General features: G+C 43.5%; 1 protein-coding gene across 1 annotated transcript in view; it reads left to right on the plus strand.

Moving 5' to 3' along the window:
- Positions 1-16,557, plus strand: part of cdh13 (cadherin 13, H-cadherin (heart)) — a 236,598-nt gene that overhangs the window by 54,663 nt on the left and 165,378 nt on the right. Inside the window, exons 3-4 of the mRNA XM_030790562.1 lie at positions 1,282-1,493; positions 14,364-14,477. Coding sequence (XP_030646422.1) covers positions 1,282-1,493; positions 14,364-14,477 — 326 coding nt within the window. The remainder of the gene's footprint in view (positions 1-1,281; positions 1,494-14,363; positions 14,478-16,557) is intronic.

Raw genomic sequence — 16,557 nt, forward strand, 5'->3', positions numbered from 1 at the left:
GAAACAGATGTATGCATTCCTGAGCCAAACTGAAACTACAGTGGTTGGTTGATATGAAAAGCAGTGGAACCCTAGCCCCTCGGGACCAGTTCTGGGCAGTCCTAGCCTAGATGGTGCCGGGGAGAATCTGCACAGATAAGCATATATGTCACAAACTCAGACGGAGCATTAGCACAACTCCTAAAAAGCTATAAATGCTACAGACGTATTAAGAATGTGTGGCTGTTTTTTTGTTTTTTTTTCTCTTGCTACGACCAACCCTCTAAGTGTCCTTGGGGTGGAAGTGTGTCTCAAAGGAAAAGAGTAAAAAAAAAAAGAGAAGAAAGAGGAGAGAGTCATAGTTGCAGAGGACAGATAAAGGGAGAGGAGATGGGGAGAAGGTGAAGGAAGGGGATAATGAGGGAGAAGGAGAGAGAGGAGTTAAGAGGGGGTGGGGGTGAGAAGTGAGAGGGGGGGAGGGGGTGTTATACCTCACTGTGGGGTATGTGACAGTGTGATAAGACATGGGATAAATATGATCAGAGAAGATCCGATTCCTCATATCTTTCCATGTCAGGGCCGTAGGGCCTAACACACACACACGCGCGCACGCACGCACATACACACACACACACACGCACGCACACACACACACACGCACACACATATACACAGACGCTCACATACATAGACACACGCATGCACGCCCTCACACACACAAGCGTATATGGGGTCAAATATTTTTACAGTAAGCCACTACACATCTGAAGGTTAAATTTTCACAACTTTATCCTGCAGTTCCTTATGGAACATAATGCTCTCCCGCTGTGTGTGTGTGTGTGTGTGTGTGTGAGAGAGAGAGTGTGTGTGAGAGGGAGGGAGGGAGAGAGAAAGCGGGAGAGAGAGAGAGTGAGAGAGACAGAGAGAGAGAGAGAGAGAGAGAGAGAGAGAGAGAGAGAAAGCGGGAGAGATTTCAATATTTCATTTTAGTGCCTCCTGATAAATGAGCAATATTTTTACTTTGCTTTAAACTCACAGGTGACTGAACCCAAAATGAGCTTTGTAAGATGTCTTTTACCTTTTCAGGGACACACCAGTTTGTCTTCCCAGACATTCAGTGTATTTTTCACCTTGTATGATAGCAGTTATGCCTAAAACAGGAGAATTTCCCAGTCACAAACTTGGACTGATTCAGTGCTCAACGCATCACATCACGTCCACAGTTCTCTCCGCTCAGATGCCGTCAATCTTTCACCTTGTTTGTTGATGAGGGTTTTTTTTTTCTCCTTTTTTGTCTTTCAGTGCTTTTTAACGACTGTTCGGGGAACAAGGACGTTGCTTTTGAGGTGTCCCACCCAGACTTTGTGATAGATGAGAATCTAAATCTGGCGCCCAGACGAGATGTGCTTGACGTCGGAGATGTTATGTTTGTTCATGGAGTCAACGAACACGTCGATGACATGGCACAAGTCAACATCATAGGGGCCCCTCTGAGGTCCCCACAAACACTAAGGGTAAGAGTGTGTGTGTGTGTGTATGTGTGTGTGTGTGTGTCTGTCTGTGTGTGTTTTGGTGTGTGCTTGAGTGTGTGTGTGTGTGTGTGTCTGTCTGTCTGTGTGTGTTTTGGTGTGTGCTTGAGTGTGTGTGTATGCGTCTGAGTGAGTATGTAAATCTGTGCCATTCTGTATGTCTGTTTTTGTGATGCGTGTGTTCTTTCAGACAATATGACATCAGGTAACCTGCACTGAACGGTGACGTCCTGACAGGAAATTACCAGTGTAACACGTCATGTGAGATATCTTAGAGGACAGCCATTAATCTTAACTGTCCAGCTCCTCAGCAGACAAACTCAGAAAATGATCTCATGGAAGAATGAGCTAACCGCCGATGTCAGGTCCCCTTCAGCTGTCTTCCCTGTCCTCACAACCCAGTCCCATAGTATACGCAACACTACCACGAAAAAGGGCCAGCTTTCTGGGTTTTCACCACCGCTCTCTGGTGGAGTGAGCCGTCACAAAATGTCTCAAACTGTTTGTCTGAAGGACTTTTTTTTTTAAAACAAATAGCATCTGTTTGCAACCAAGATATGACAGCCACTTATCCACAGAAGTGGTAAGACTAATGTCTTTTTTTTCCCTGTTGTTTTCATTTCAAGCTAAAGTGAGATTTGATGTATTAAATATATATATATATTCTTGTGATGGCCTGCAGCCGCTGAATCTTATCCATTTTATGTCAGAAATATACCACCCATGGCGGCAATGTTTTTATCAGCTATTTAAAAACTGGGGGGGGGGGGGATTGACTAACCTGAAATTTTACACGGGAGACCATAGGGCAGTAAACTTTTACTTCAGTACAATGTTGGTTTATATCTGCATATCTGAAACATAAGACCATTAGGTTTCCTGTGTAAATTTGTAACGTAAAGCCACAAGCCTCCTCAGGCAGTCAGCATCTATCACTGTCTAACTTGATTAAAAAAAAAAAAAAGAAAAGAAAACGTATCCGGAACCTTCTCCCATATTTTGTTTCCGCCCCTCCAATCATCATCGCTCACTGTTACCCAAACCAGGTGTCCCAGAGGTGCCGTTTTCTCCCTGCTCCAGGCCTGATGAGGGACCTACGGCGCTTCCGTGCGTCACCGAACCTTCATTAGTTTACGGCTGGCGCGTTCGTCTGTTCGCTCGGCTAGTCCGCGGAAGTTTCCTGGCACTTTCCCCTCACCGCAGTCTGAAAGTGGATTAGTCACTTTCACACGTAGGAAGGAATTTTTTTTTTTTTAACCGAAGGAGTTGTGGCAAGTGTTCAACAGTAGCTACAGAAGCTGGGTTTTTTTTTTTTTTTTTGGAATGGTAGAGAAGAAATGATGAAGAAATAACAGAGACAATTTCGCAGAAAATTCAAAGCATGCTTTTTAACCACTCCGTGCATTTGAAAGTTAGAGTGGGGGAAATTGCCTTTCAGAGCTGTTTCATTGATTGAGGGGTGGGTCTCTTTCATCAAATGTCAAATGGAAAATGATGGTGGCGCAGTGATTTTCTCTCTCTCTCTACACTGATTAACAAAATCAATCTCTGCACTTTCACAGCTGGTCTATAAAGATGAAAGGAATGAACCCTTCTCTGTGTTTAGTTTGCAGATATTACCTATGGACAGATATCAGGTATAACCAGATATAGATAGATAGATAGATAGATAGATAGATAGAAAGGTTTCCGCTAGGATTTTTTTTTTTTTTTGCCGGTCCGGTGTCTGGAAAAAAAAAATTACCGGACAAATCCGAAACTTACCGGTCACATTTCAAGAACTGTGTATGTTACAAATGCAATGTACACCTAGGTTGACGAGAGAATGACAACGACCTCAAATCAGTTTGACTGTTTAATGAACGATAAAGACTGAGCAAAACCTCAACATTAGCCGCTAAATTGTAGGCTATTACGGAACATCTGTAACCTGTAATGTCTGTAGCCTGTTTAATAAAAAGGCTAGGCCTACATGGCATCAGATATAGCCTATAGGCTGCCAGGTAACATTTTATTTTCTCCTTTTTTTTCATTGCGACTGTTAAAAAAGGCCGTTTGTGACTTTCCCCTTTCGTGGCCTCTTTACATTTAGCCTGCCCAATCATTTGCCCTTGGCCAATCAGAATGTCGCACGTTACGTGCTGTTAGTTAGTTAGTATGATTGTTTTGCTCGGTAGTAGTAAAGTGAGAGAAATATACGAGAAATATACAAAGTTTGCCGATCGTTTTGCCGTGGGGATTTGCCCCCTTTTTCAGTGTTGTGTGCGTGCGTTTAAATGTAAGTATGTGAATTTACTCCGTACATTTCAAGTTTAGCGTTGTCCATGACCCTTATTTGTTTGGTCGGCACAGTTTGCTACGTCTGTATTGCTAGTCAACTACATGTGTTCATTTCAGTACCTAATGTTAACTTGTTCATCCAGTTTCTGGATGCATGTTTGTGTGTACGGTATTGAAAATGCGTCACATTGTAGATTTAAATGTTTATCTGCCGTGACTAGTTTGCCGACTGAAGTTTCAGCTATGTCGCAGCTAAAATGGTTTACATTGTAACTGGCGTATGTACAGAGCATGCACAAAATTGAACTGTCCGGCGGTCGCCTTAAATGGCGATCTTGCAGAATCATGCAAACATTATGATGTCTGTATGTGTTGTTCCTTGCGTCATTGTAATCTTTCTTGTGTGTGTGTGTGTGTGTATATATATATTCTTATGTATGCCCTTTGTATATATTTGTTCTTGTTCTAGAACCACACGTTTACCTCATTAAACCTTTAAACCAGTTGAGCTCAAGTTGGTGGTGGATCTCTAGCAAGCATTAGAGAAGCGTCCTGACCCGACGCCCTGTAGGGGTTTCAGACGTCCCTGAACGAGCCAGCAGTGTAATCCTCCAGATATTTTTCAGCCACAAAGTCCTCTGCTGCCGACTTGAAATAAAACGTGTCCAATGATGTGTCTTTGCAGCTTGCAATGCACATAAGCCGCGTCACTCTCTCCTCCCACAGACGACTTCTCAGGGATATCCTTCGCTATACCCACGTTTTTTATGAGCATTATTACTGGACATTTTGACTGGCAAGATTCTGATTTATCATTTTTTTAATACATTTTACCAGGCAAAAACCGGTAATTGCTGGCTAATGGAAAACCTGATGGAAGGAAGGAAGGACACTGGAAAGTGACAGAATGGTTGAAGGTGTTTTGGTGGGAGGAGTCTGGTCATTACTCTGCTCTGTGTGAGTCTGTTGGGACAGTATCAGTGTCTCTGAGAGTGCCTGACACACACAGCAACAGCATCAGTTCTCCTACATTCTGTTCCTTCATTTAGCACACAGTCCCTATTAATGGCCCTAATTACTGTTCTCTCTCTCTCTCTCTCTCTCTCTCTCTCTCTCTCTCTTTCTCTCATCGCTTCTGTGTGAACTGACTTATTAGAGAATTTGTAGTGTGCTGAGTAGAAACATAGAAAGCCGATTAAGAACAGGCAAACATACTGTCAGGTATTAGTAAGGCTCTTCAAACAGTAACGGGCTCTAACAAAACTCGTGTACACTGAGTGTGTGTGTGTGAGAGAGAGAGAGAGAGAGAGTGTGAGTGTAAGATGAGTGAGTGAGTGTTTGTAGGGAGGGGGGGGTGGCGGGTGGTGGCGGGTTCAAAATTCCATTGTAATGCAGGTAAACTGGTTTACAAGAGGAAAAAGAATGGCCAAACAGAATGAAAGGGTGGAGTCAGTAGAGATTTTCACCCATTCCATCAGCGTATGTTATCTCCGAAAACAACCGGGCTCCATCTGAAACAGTACCAATGTCATCGGAGAGAAATACAGAAACACCACCTTTTTCTCTCTTCAGTAAACACAAATCAAACCTGCCTGGCAGTGCTGTCTGTGGGAAATGCCAGAGTGATTGGATTTTGATTATTGATAAGTGGAAATGGAAACGGAAACAGGAGTACTCTATCCTGGAGAGACACTGACTATGGTACTTGTAGAAAGCCAAGAAAGCTAAAGGTCTGATGAATGGAAGCTATTATAAGGGAGGCAAGAATGCATAGAAATGATTTACTTTCTTATAGCCATGAATCAATACATAATTAATAACAGGAGAATAGTTTTCGATTTAAAAAATGCCCACGGGGAAAAAAAAAAATGTGGAATTCAGGTTCCCTGTGGTTTCTTGGGATTTTGTTGCGCTGAACAAGGCTGGTTAGTCTTATTGGGAGAATAAATTTTTAAAATTGTTGCGAAACATAAACACACAAATAAACAAAACATAAACACACACACACACACACATGCACAACTTTGTATTTTGGAACTTCCACCGCCACAGAATCTAACTCAGCGTAGAGAGTTCAGCCGGTTAAAGAAAGGGGAACCTTTTATTTTGTTTCTTTAAATCTCTATCGTTGACTCAGCTCTCTTCAGCCCTGGTGTTTCGCTGTCTGGTGGGCTGCAGTCGGACTGGTTGGTGTCCCGGGAATTGGTCTGTTGAATGTGATAACCTGCTTGGGATGGATTACGCTATGTGAAAATCAGCAATGCAGATTCACATTGCCAGAGCTGACATTGTCTGTCCCGCTTCCACTGAAAGAGGAAAAAAAAACAAAAAACGAGAAGTCAAAAATGAGTAATGACATTCCTCTATTCAATTCGGCGTTGACAAGGACAAGGCCTACCCACTGCAGGCATGAGTCTTCTCTTCTTCAGAGAGAGAGGGAGAGACCAGGACCAGGAATGCTCTACAGAAAAAAAGGTCTATACAGAAAGCAAAAGTCTTGTTAAAAAATAGAAAAAAAAAAAAAGATTGTTTACTCTCATACATGTTTTAATTATTTAATGAATTCAGTAGTCCATCTGTTGTTCTATACATCTGTCCATCCATCCAGCCATTTACATATTCAGCCATTGTTTCATTCATTCATTCATCAGTCCATCTGTTTGTGATGTCAGTCACACATTCATTAATGCATGCGCTCGCTTATGGATTCATTCATTCATTCATCAGTCCATCTGTTTGTGATGTCAGTCACACATTCATTAATGCATGCGCTCACTTATGGATCCATTCATTCATTTGGCCATTTTTTTTTATCACTCCATTAATTTTAGGATTGAACTTCTCATTCATGGTCTTACTGGTCTGTGTGTGGTTTGTTCTGGTTGGAGTCTTGCGTGCTTCTAGAATGATTAACCCCTCAGGTCTCAAAGGCCTAATGTCCACTGGTGGAGTTAGGTTTGGCACTTCCAAGACAGAATCTTGGAGAAGTGTGCATGAGCATTGAATAGGTAACACAAAAGCACAGTGACCGTCTTCACCAAGAATAAGCTTGATTTTCAAAAGAGTTCAAACATTTTGTGGAACAACCAAAACACCCAATCTGTGCTATTATTGTTCACCAGAGAGCCAATTTAAAACACTTACTGTATATTATGGATGTCCTGCTGTATTAAGAAGAATAGAGGCCTGATTCAGCTAGAGTTGTTCTCAAAGCCACAAAAGGTGGCATAAATTACCAGCTCATTCCAGTAGTTCTCACTCAATTTACAAAATAAGCATAAGCTCCACATCATGAATGTTTGCTCTTACTGATTTACGTACGTTTATTCTGTCAGCTGTCACTCCTATACAAAGCACAGGGGATCATTACCAGCCGTGTCACAGATCAAAGGTTAAGTACCTTACTGAGGGGCACGTGTGTGGTTTCAAACCCACAACCACATGGTTATAGATTTTTATAGATATAGATTGTTTCATACCACTATGCCATTCCAGGCCCCCTTTGCTCTGCCTGATTCAACCTGTCAAGTAAAGACTAAAACCTTATCCGCTTTTTAAATCTGTTTTGTTAGCTCTGGACTGTTGGGGGGGCGGGCGGGGGGGGGGGGACTTCCTGGGATTTTTGCATTCATGGCACTGGTGCTGATTACTGAGGCGCCGTTCTGAGGTAGGACTCCCTTTGCAGCTCAATACCATTATCACTCCCAAAAAACCAAAGAGCCAGTGGGAGTCGTGTTTCTATCCCTGCTAATCATTCAGCATCCCTTATTAATGGGTGCTCAAAGCTTCTCATGGAGAGAGCCCGAAGAAGAACCGAGCCAAGGGTGATTGTGCCAGGGTAATTTACGAAGAGGGAGGTATTAAAGATTCATGGCCATCTTCTCCCGGGATGTCGGGGAGCTTTCGGCATGCGCTATACATCACCTGTAAGGAAAGGAGGTGTAACTGCAAGGGGTGAACGCTCAACACTCGTCCTCCTGAGCTGGGAGCGGCAAAGCACCCCTCTCTGTCCTTGAAGATTTGTGTGTTTGTGTGTGTGTGTGTGTGTGTGTGTGTGAGAGAGAGAGAGAGTGAAGCTGCTTGCTCATCAATAACTGAGCTCACCCTTACCACATGCCAAGCAGAGGAAGCTTCTTCAAGTTTCATCTCTCTCTCTCTCTCTCTCTCTCTCTCTCTTCCCGTCCTGTCCCACGCTGTGCTGTAGAGGAACAATGGCACAGTCATACATCTTCACTCTAATGCCCGTCATCCCATCCTTATGCCTTTTATCTCGGTTCTGAAAATAACGTCAACTCTTATTTCAGCCGGAGAATAGATCTCCTAGCCTTTTTCATTTTTTTTTCCCAAGCTGCGTGGAAATAAAGCAGACAATCAAGGTGAAAAGCACTGTGGGATTGATAGCAGTCTCGTTCAAGTACGCCCGGGAGTGACAGGCAACCAAAGGACTCCAGATACCTCTTAGCCAATCACAGGAGAGACGTTTCAGCAAAGATCGTGGGTTTGCTTTTTACTCCTACAATAATAATCCACTTTTCAAAACCGAGTGGAGAGAGAGAGAGAGAGAGAGAGAGAGAGAGTTAACTGGTCTGCTAAAGGACCTGAGGAATTTCTGAATTGACATTTAGAGATCCAGTCAATAACCCCACAGCAGGGTTCATTATAGGGACATGTTATGTGCTTTGTTTTGCTTTAGGGTTCTGTTGTCTGATGTGTTTTATGTGTTTTGATTTTTTTTTCTGATGTTTTGAATCTGGTTTTGCCCTTTGGGATCCTCTACGGAGAAGAGGAGTTTGTGTGTGTGTGTGTGTAAGTGTCAGCGAGGAGCCCAGTAAACAAATGGCTTTATTTTACCCCTGTCTTTGTGCTCTCTCTGTCATTCTGGCTGTCCCTTGCTAGGCCGTAGTTGACGGCGCAGTTTTTAGCCTGCCAAATCTGTGCTGTGCAGAATACAGAGGGCTACGGGACGCTCTGTTTCCACCGTGAATGCTCCCGGGGTCCTATTGTTTGGTTGCTGTTGATGTTGTTTTGTTTTCTTTTCTTTTCTTTTGTTTTTCATTTACCCTCCTGTAATGTCATTTTAGCAGGAGATTGGTTATGTCTCTCTTTCATTCTCGGGCAAGGGTGTCTGGTCTGAACAGAATGAACCACTGAGACTGAGACCACAGCAGAAATGGAGAAAGGGAGAGGGAGGGAGAGAGAGAGAGAGAGAGAGGGGGACAGAGAAGGACTCTTTCAATGGTGTTTTCTCAACCTTCACACGTCTTGTTGCAGCTGGTGTTTGTTTGCCCAACCAGGAACTATGACATTCTCACTCTCTTTCTCTCTCTCTCTCTCTCTTTCTTTCCTTCTCTCTCTCTCTTTCTTTCTTTCTCTCTCTCTCTCTCTCTTTCTTCCTCTCTCTTTCTTCCTCTCTCTCTCTTTCTTTCTTTCTCTCTCTCTCTCTTAATTTCTTTCTCCCTCTCCCTCTCTCTCTCTCTCTCTCTCTCTCTCTCTCTCTCTCTCTCTCCCTCTGCCTCTGTGCCCTCTGCTGTAATTCCTCTCAGAGGATGTGTGTGGTAATCAGACCAGATGTAAGCTGCCATGCGTGCAGTAACCTCTTATACACACATCTCCTCGTGTCTTCATCGTCACAGAAACAAAGACATCTCTTACCTGTTAGGGGGGGGAAAGAAGTGGCCTGGAAAATATGTTGTTTATCTGTAAACAAGAATGTTCTCGTCATAATTAACTCCTTTTGTGTTGACACCAAGTTCACACAGCTCTAAATATCACTGGGGCAGCCATGATGAAGGCAGATTCCAAACCTTTTCTGTGATTTTTATCTCTTCGTTGTTAATGGCATAGAGTTCCATTCACACTCAGACAGCTATTTTTTTTTTTGTTTGTTTGTTTGTTTTAACAGTTTTTGCCACTGCCAATACTAATGCTGGGAGAAGAGTTCTCATTAAGTGCTTTCAGACCGAACAGCCCTAGGGTCTTATTCGAGAGGAACTACCCCCCCCCCGGAAAGCTTTTTTTCTGTTTGCAGTCGCACCGCCAGTAGGAACGCTGACGTAAGCCGGCCGATGGTGGCGTAGCAAAATCATGCTACGAGCTGTTGTTTACCCGGCTAACCACGGTAGCTGCACATTTTTAAGTACAAATTTAATGACTTAAGACCTTTTAAATACCTCTAAAAGGAAAAAAATAATACCATTACTGCGGCAAAGGAAATCGACAAACTAGACTACAGTATACACAGTTACTGAGTTTTATTCAGTTTGAATAACAGAAATATTCAGTGCACATTAGATAACATAATTTCCCTAAAACAGTATGGTGATAGACCCAGTCCAATGAAAAAAAAAAAAAAAAAAATGCCCCACGTATTTACCACCCAGAAGCTGTGAATGAATGGGCATCATACTTTTCGGGTGCTAGCGTAGCATTTGTGCCTGACGCTCGCAGGCTTTTGGCTTTTCCTTTTTCCCCCGCCGCAGCCCTCAAATGGTAAGCTGGATAAACACGTTCTTGTTCTAGGTTAAAATGTGGATCACAGCCACACACAAGGGGACACACAAGCACCTACCGAAGCGGAGTGTACGCTACCTCTTTAACGTACAAACAAATAGGTATTGGAGGTTGCAGAAATGGCCATTGTTGTACAACAATGGCCATTTCCCACGTGGGATATAAAATACCGGTAAAAACTGAACATAAAATAGACGCGCTCGTTCATTCTGCACCAGATCAAATGTAATGCCTCCCCTCCTACAATTCCAGACATTTTAAGACATTTTTAGACCTGTATATCAAAAACTAAGTTTAAGACGTTCTAAGACTTTATATTTTATACTGATTTTTAGAAATGGCGGTTGTAATCACCGTATACCTACGTCACCCAAGGTTCCTATTGCGCTGCGAGAATTCCTACCCTGAAATAGGAGCTAAAAAAAGCCCCCCCAAAACGGCGTTCTAAGAACTATAATCACTCTAAGTTCCTGCGGTGCAAACACGCGAAAAAGGGGGTACTATCCCCAACAGTTCTAATAACTATGGAAAAGTTCCTCTGGTGCGAAATATTACTCCTTTAAGTCTTTATATATTCAAAATATTATTTAATGGAGATTAACCAGTATTTAATAGAGACTGATTATTTTGTAAAGATAATGCAGTTTTTAGTTAGATGCGACAACGCTAGGAATTCTGTCCTTAAATGGAGGTTTCCTATGCAGTGTAGGCTTAGTCAAAACACACAGGCTGGGTCAGACAAACATGACCTGCTAACAGATTGGGTTTACCTCTTGTTTTGTCATGTGTCGTGACAATTTAGGATATAACCACACAAAGACCCAAAATGGGTTAGCGGGCCTGTCCTGGACAGAATCTGGACCCTCTCCCTCAGTTGCCTCTTAGAAAGTTAGCAAACGCATGCATAGCACAGCGGAATAAACCAAGTTTTCTGTCCAAATTGAATCGTTTCTGACAAAAACTTTACGTTTCTGTGTGTTTCATTATCTGTTCGGTATGAGGAATATGACAGGCTGAAGCTGCCTTGTCTTTCCGGTCCTGTAATACTTATATCTCCCAATCCAAACAGATAAGAGTTCGGAGCGGTTTTATCTGGATCCTTGAGTGGCAGCTAACAGACAGTCCCAGGAGACACCAAAGAGAGCGCAAATTATTTGGCCGCACAAAAGTAAAGTCTAACATTGATTGAAATGAGGTTTCATTAATGCTGTTCTTTGCTAATGCATTCTGTCTTCTGTCCTCAAACGCCCTCACTTTTTTTTTTTTTTTTCATTGCCTCTTCACATAATAATTGACCTTATATGGTTGAAAATTGTTGTGGCTGACATGCAATGAGGACGTTTGTGCATTGAGATTGCATGACCGAGCATTTGCATAGATATGTGGGCAGTGCTTTGAAGCTCTCAAGGGCTGTTTTTTTTTGGGGGGGGTGGCGGTCTGAGAGAGAGAGAGGTTCATGGGAGCTGTCCAGGAAAGTGGTGCTGATTCGTTCCATGTCTGACGGCGGACTGAAACGGGCGGGTGGGTCATGTGACGAGTCAGACGGTTAGTGAGGATGGCCCGCTCTCATTTGGGTCACTGCAGCCATGCTAATGTATTTGATTTGACTCCCTTTCTGATGGCGTGAGTGACAAATATAATTTTCTCTACCACTGTGACGGCCCACTGGGCTTTAATGTCATCAAAGCTTCCAAAACAGGGAGAGACAGACAGAGACAAGGAAAGAGACTGACAGAGAGAGAAAGAAAAAGAGAGAGAGAGAGAGAACTGGTGACATGCCATGCACTGCTTTTCTGAATTACTAAATTCAGATTTGAAAACAAAATGTTGGACAACGCACAAATGCCACCACTAATGTGTAGGCACACACACACACATGCACATACACACATTGGGGTTTCCGTCAGCCGATAATTACCCGTCTTTGCCTAGTAAAATTTATTAAAAAAAAAAAAGCTACAAAGACACATTGGCCACATTTTATTTCAAGGCAGCAGCAGTGGATTTAGCCTCAATGAACCAAAACTAAAAACGTTACCTGGCAGCCTATAGGCTACATGTGTAGGCCTAGCCTTTTTCTTAAACGGGCTACAGATGGTACAGGTTACAGATGTTTCGTAGTACCATACATTTTGGCGGCTAATGTTGAGGTTTTGCTCAATCGTTACTGTTCGTTTTGCTAAATCGTTACCGTTCATTAAATAGTCAGACCAATTTGAGGTCGTTGTCATTCTCTCGTCAACCTAGGTGCACATTATATTTACGGTTGTAATATAGACCGTTATTGAAACGTGACCAATTTTCAAAATTTCAAATTTCAAGTTTCAAATTTGTTCGGTAAAATAAATTGTTTCTGGACGCCGTACCGGAGAGAAAAATCCTAGCGGAAACCCTGACACACACACCGGCACATGCATGCATTAACTTTCACCCACTCTTCTCTCTCTCGATCATTCTCGCTTTATCTTTCACTGAGATCAGGCTCTAGCCTTATCTATCCAGGGTCAATCTCTCATCATTCTCTGCCTCTCCATTTCTTTTTTCCCTTTCTCATTTTCCCCTTTTTTTCTACTCTATCATTTCTTCTCTGGAGTTCTTATCTCCAGAACAGAGGAAGCTAAAACAATCTTTGGTCAATTTCTGAGTTAGAACTCACTGAACAATAAACCCTAATCAAACATTATTAGCTTTGTTCCTGGAAATCAGAGGAGCCATTTAATTGGACTTCCATCCAAATGAACTCCGTATCATTTGCAAGGTAGAACAGAATGAAGTCGGTGGAGCCACTGAGCTGATTTAACAGCAGATTTTTAATGACTGGACTGCTCTCATAGATCCAGAGAGAGGGAGAGAGAGAGAGAGAGGATTACAGAATGTTTTGGTTGTGCCTGTCTCTGTCTGAGTAGTTTTAGGTCAGTCCAACCAAAGGAAAACACATCTGATTCAGTCAAGATCCTGCTTGGACTCAGGAATGAATTGTGTGTGTGTGTGTGTGTGTGTATAGGACTTAACGTGTGTTATGGCACATGCATTATCAATATCAGCATCAGCATCATTTGATTATCTGTGTGATGTAGGCTCTGATATGCTAATTCACCTACTTCCAAAATGTCTCTATTCAGAGCTGTACTGAACACCTTAAACAGGCTCAGTCTAGGCCCACCCAAGGCTGAACCTCTGAGAACCGCATGCCCCAGATCCCTCCTTTATTAGTCATGGACTTTGTCCATCAGGGTCCTTTGCACTGTAATGCATTCTCAGATCTCTTCACTGTTTTTCTCCTTTGACTGTCTTTCCTAACGTCCCCCGTCTCGCGCAATAAAAGATTCTTCTCACTTCATGAGTTTACGTTCAGGTGGTGGCACTGAATGAGGCTGACAGCAGGATTAGATATAGTTTGGAGTTTGACGTGACTGTCTCACTGTGCCAGCTCTCATCAAAACTGCTCAAAGAGCGAAGAGCCGTTGGATTTCTTATTGTAATATCTAATTCACTCTCGCTCTTACTGCCCAAGTAAACAAGGACAGAGAGCCTGGGGTCTAATCTATTCAGGAAAATCAATGTGTTCCCTGTGTCCTCTGGCCTTTGTCTGCTTACTGACATCCACTGAGTCTGGCTCTTATCTCAGGCCCGAACTTTCTGTTCGTCTTGCTCACGAGGGTTTGACACGGTCTGACCTTTGGCCTGGTATAGTCAGTCAGTCTCCAGTTCCTGATTGGTGGGCTGTTGATGCTTGCTCCAATGTACTGGGTGTGACCATTCTTTGGGCCCATCCTCTATTCCAAGATGGATAGTGAGCAGACCTTGTGTGTGTGTGTGTCTCTGAGTGGGTGTGTATGTTTGTGTATGTGTGTGTGTGTGTGGGGGTGTGTGTGTGTGTGTGTGCATGCATGCTTGTGTGTGTGTGTGTGTATGAGCGTGTGTGTGTGTGTGTGTCTCTGAGTGGGTGTGTGTGTTTGTGTATGTGTGTGGGGTGTGTGTGTGGGGTGTGTGTGTGTGTGTGTGTGTGTTTGAGTTTGAGTTTGAGTTTGATACAGTGTATAAATCTGCCCTGTTTTCCGGTAGGAGATTCTGGGCATTGGAGACATGCAGGCGTACAGGGCTAAGAGATCTCTGCTGGTGCCGCCCATGTTTGTGCCTGAGAACCAGAGAGCGCCGTTTCCTCGCTTTATTGGAAAGGTAAGTCCCTCGTGTCCCGTAGTGACGCTGCTCCACTCACACACATCCCCTCTCACCTTCACCTGACTGACTCTTTGACTTACCTCTGACCTCTGCTCGGTTTAAGAGAGAACCCACCAACCAGGGAATGAAACTACTATTCAGACAAGTCTTTTCATGTACTGTCCTCTGATTTCTGATTCACTGTTAGATCACCCCCCCCCCACACACACACACACACACATACACACACACATACACACACACACACACACACACGCTCATACACACACACACTAACTCACACTAACACACACTAGCATGAACACGCACACACTACATAAAAAATGAGAAATTGCTTTTAAATATTACATTCATTCGTTTGGTGGAGCTGCTTTTATCCAAAGCAACACACATAATGTGCCCGTACGACAGGTGCACGGCTCGGACGACAGGTGCACGGCTCAGAGACGAGAGGAGAGAGACAGTGCTGACGGGTTTAGTGATCAGAAGTGCTGACACGTGACTCTGAGCGTCACACAACAAAGACAGAGAACGGACCAATAAGAGTCAAACCGCTAGAGCCAATTACAGCTGACGCCATCAGACTCTGACACAGATGTACTTAATGCATAGTTTGCCAACATTCTGTCAAATATGCTATAAATATTCTCATACTTCGCTCTCCGTGCCATACACACATGCCGTATACAAATATCATATTACACAGAGTAGAAAACAACAGAAAAAAAAGACCCCATTCATTTCAGAGGATAAGCTTTCATCTTGTGAGAATTTGACTTGCTTCTAAATCCAAGATTTACATTTGGCCAGACAGCATGAGTTTGGAAAGTAAATTTTTAATTCGCTCAGCGTGCGTGAAGATCCTTGGTGCCCTTGGTTCGGTTGGCTGTTTTTTTGGGGGTTTTTTTTCCTTTTTTTGGGGGGGGGATGGGGGAGGCGGGTGACTGTTTGCCCCTAATCTCTTTTACAATAAATATTTGGCTTTGAAGTGAATTAGGAATCATTGAGGAGCCCCTGGCTACATGCTCACCTACTCCAAATAATCATCATTTAACCACGGGCTGCTCTGAAAGGTCTGATGAGACGGGCTGTCATTCAGACTCGGCATCACTGAGAACATTCAGCTCTGAGCCTCCTCCACCATTGGCTCAGACGCGGGACAGACTGAAAGTCAATTCTGAGTCTCGTCGACCATTGGCTCAGACGCGGGACAGACTGAAAGTCAATTCTGAGTCTCGTCGACCATTGGCTCAGACGCGGGACAGACTGAAAGTCAATTCTGAGTCTCCTCGACCATTGGCTCAGACGCAAGACGGACTGAAAGTCAGTTCCAACAGCACTCAAAGAACAGACTCCCCTCTCTTTTAGATCCAACGGTTTGCTTTGCATCTTTATTCATTTAATAAACAGAATTCTTGAGATTGTTTCCCTCTGTGTTTTTGTAAAGCAGCTCTGCTTGTGTGTGAGTCTGTATGTGAGTGTGTGTATGTGTGTGTGTGTGTGTGTGTGTGTGTGTGTATGTTCCAGTTCCAGATATCATCTTTATCTTTCTGTTGTCCAGAGAGACTTTGAAAGAGAAGGGCCTGTAACTAAACCAACTAACTAAATAAATAAATAAAGAGGTGGTACCAGCAGGGTGGGGGATGGGTTAGCCATGATAGATAATTGCACACTGGAGAGATGAGGGACGTGGCTTTGCCGTGGTCCTCTTTCATCGTTTCACTGTCCTGTGATCTTGGCATCCCTGGAGGGGTCTTGACTGAGTGCGTTGAGGGTGCGTCTCTCTCTCTCTCTCTCTCTCTCCCCGTCTTTTCCTCATGGACACCTAGAGAATAGCGATGCTCTCCAGGGAGGGAAATGAAACAGCGTCAGCACGTGGTACTCAGAACTCAGCCATAGTTCAGGAGCTGTCACTGTTCCCTCAGGCCAGAGAGAGAGAGACGCACACACACACACACATACACATACACCCACGTGGGTGTGCGCGCACACACACACACACACACACAAAGGGTGAGTATAAGATGCCTCAGTGGCATGACAGGCCTCATAGACTGCAGTGTAGATGAAATCCACA

Source organism: Chanos chanos, chromosome 13, assembly GCF_902362185.1.
Source record: "Chanos chanos chromosome 13, fChaCha1.1, whole genome shotgun sequence".
Taxonomy (NCBI): Eukaryota; Metazoa; Chordata; class Actinopteri; order Gonorynchiformes; family Chanidae; genus Chanos; species Chanos chanos.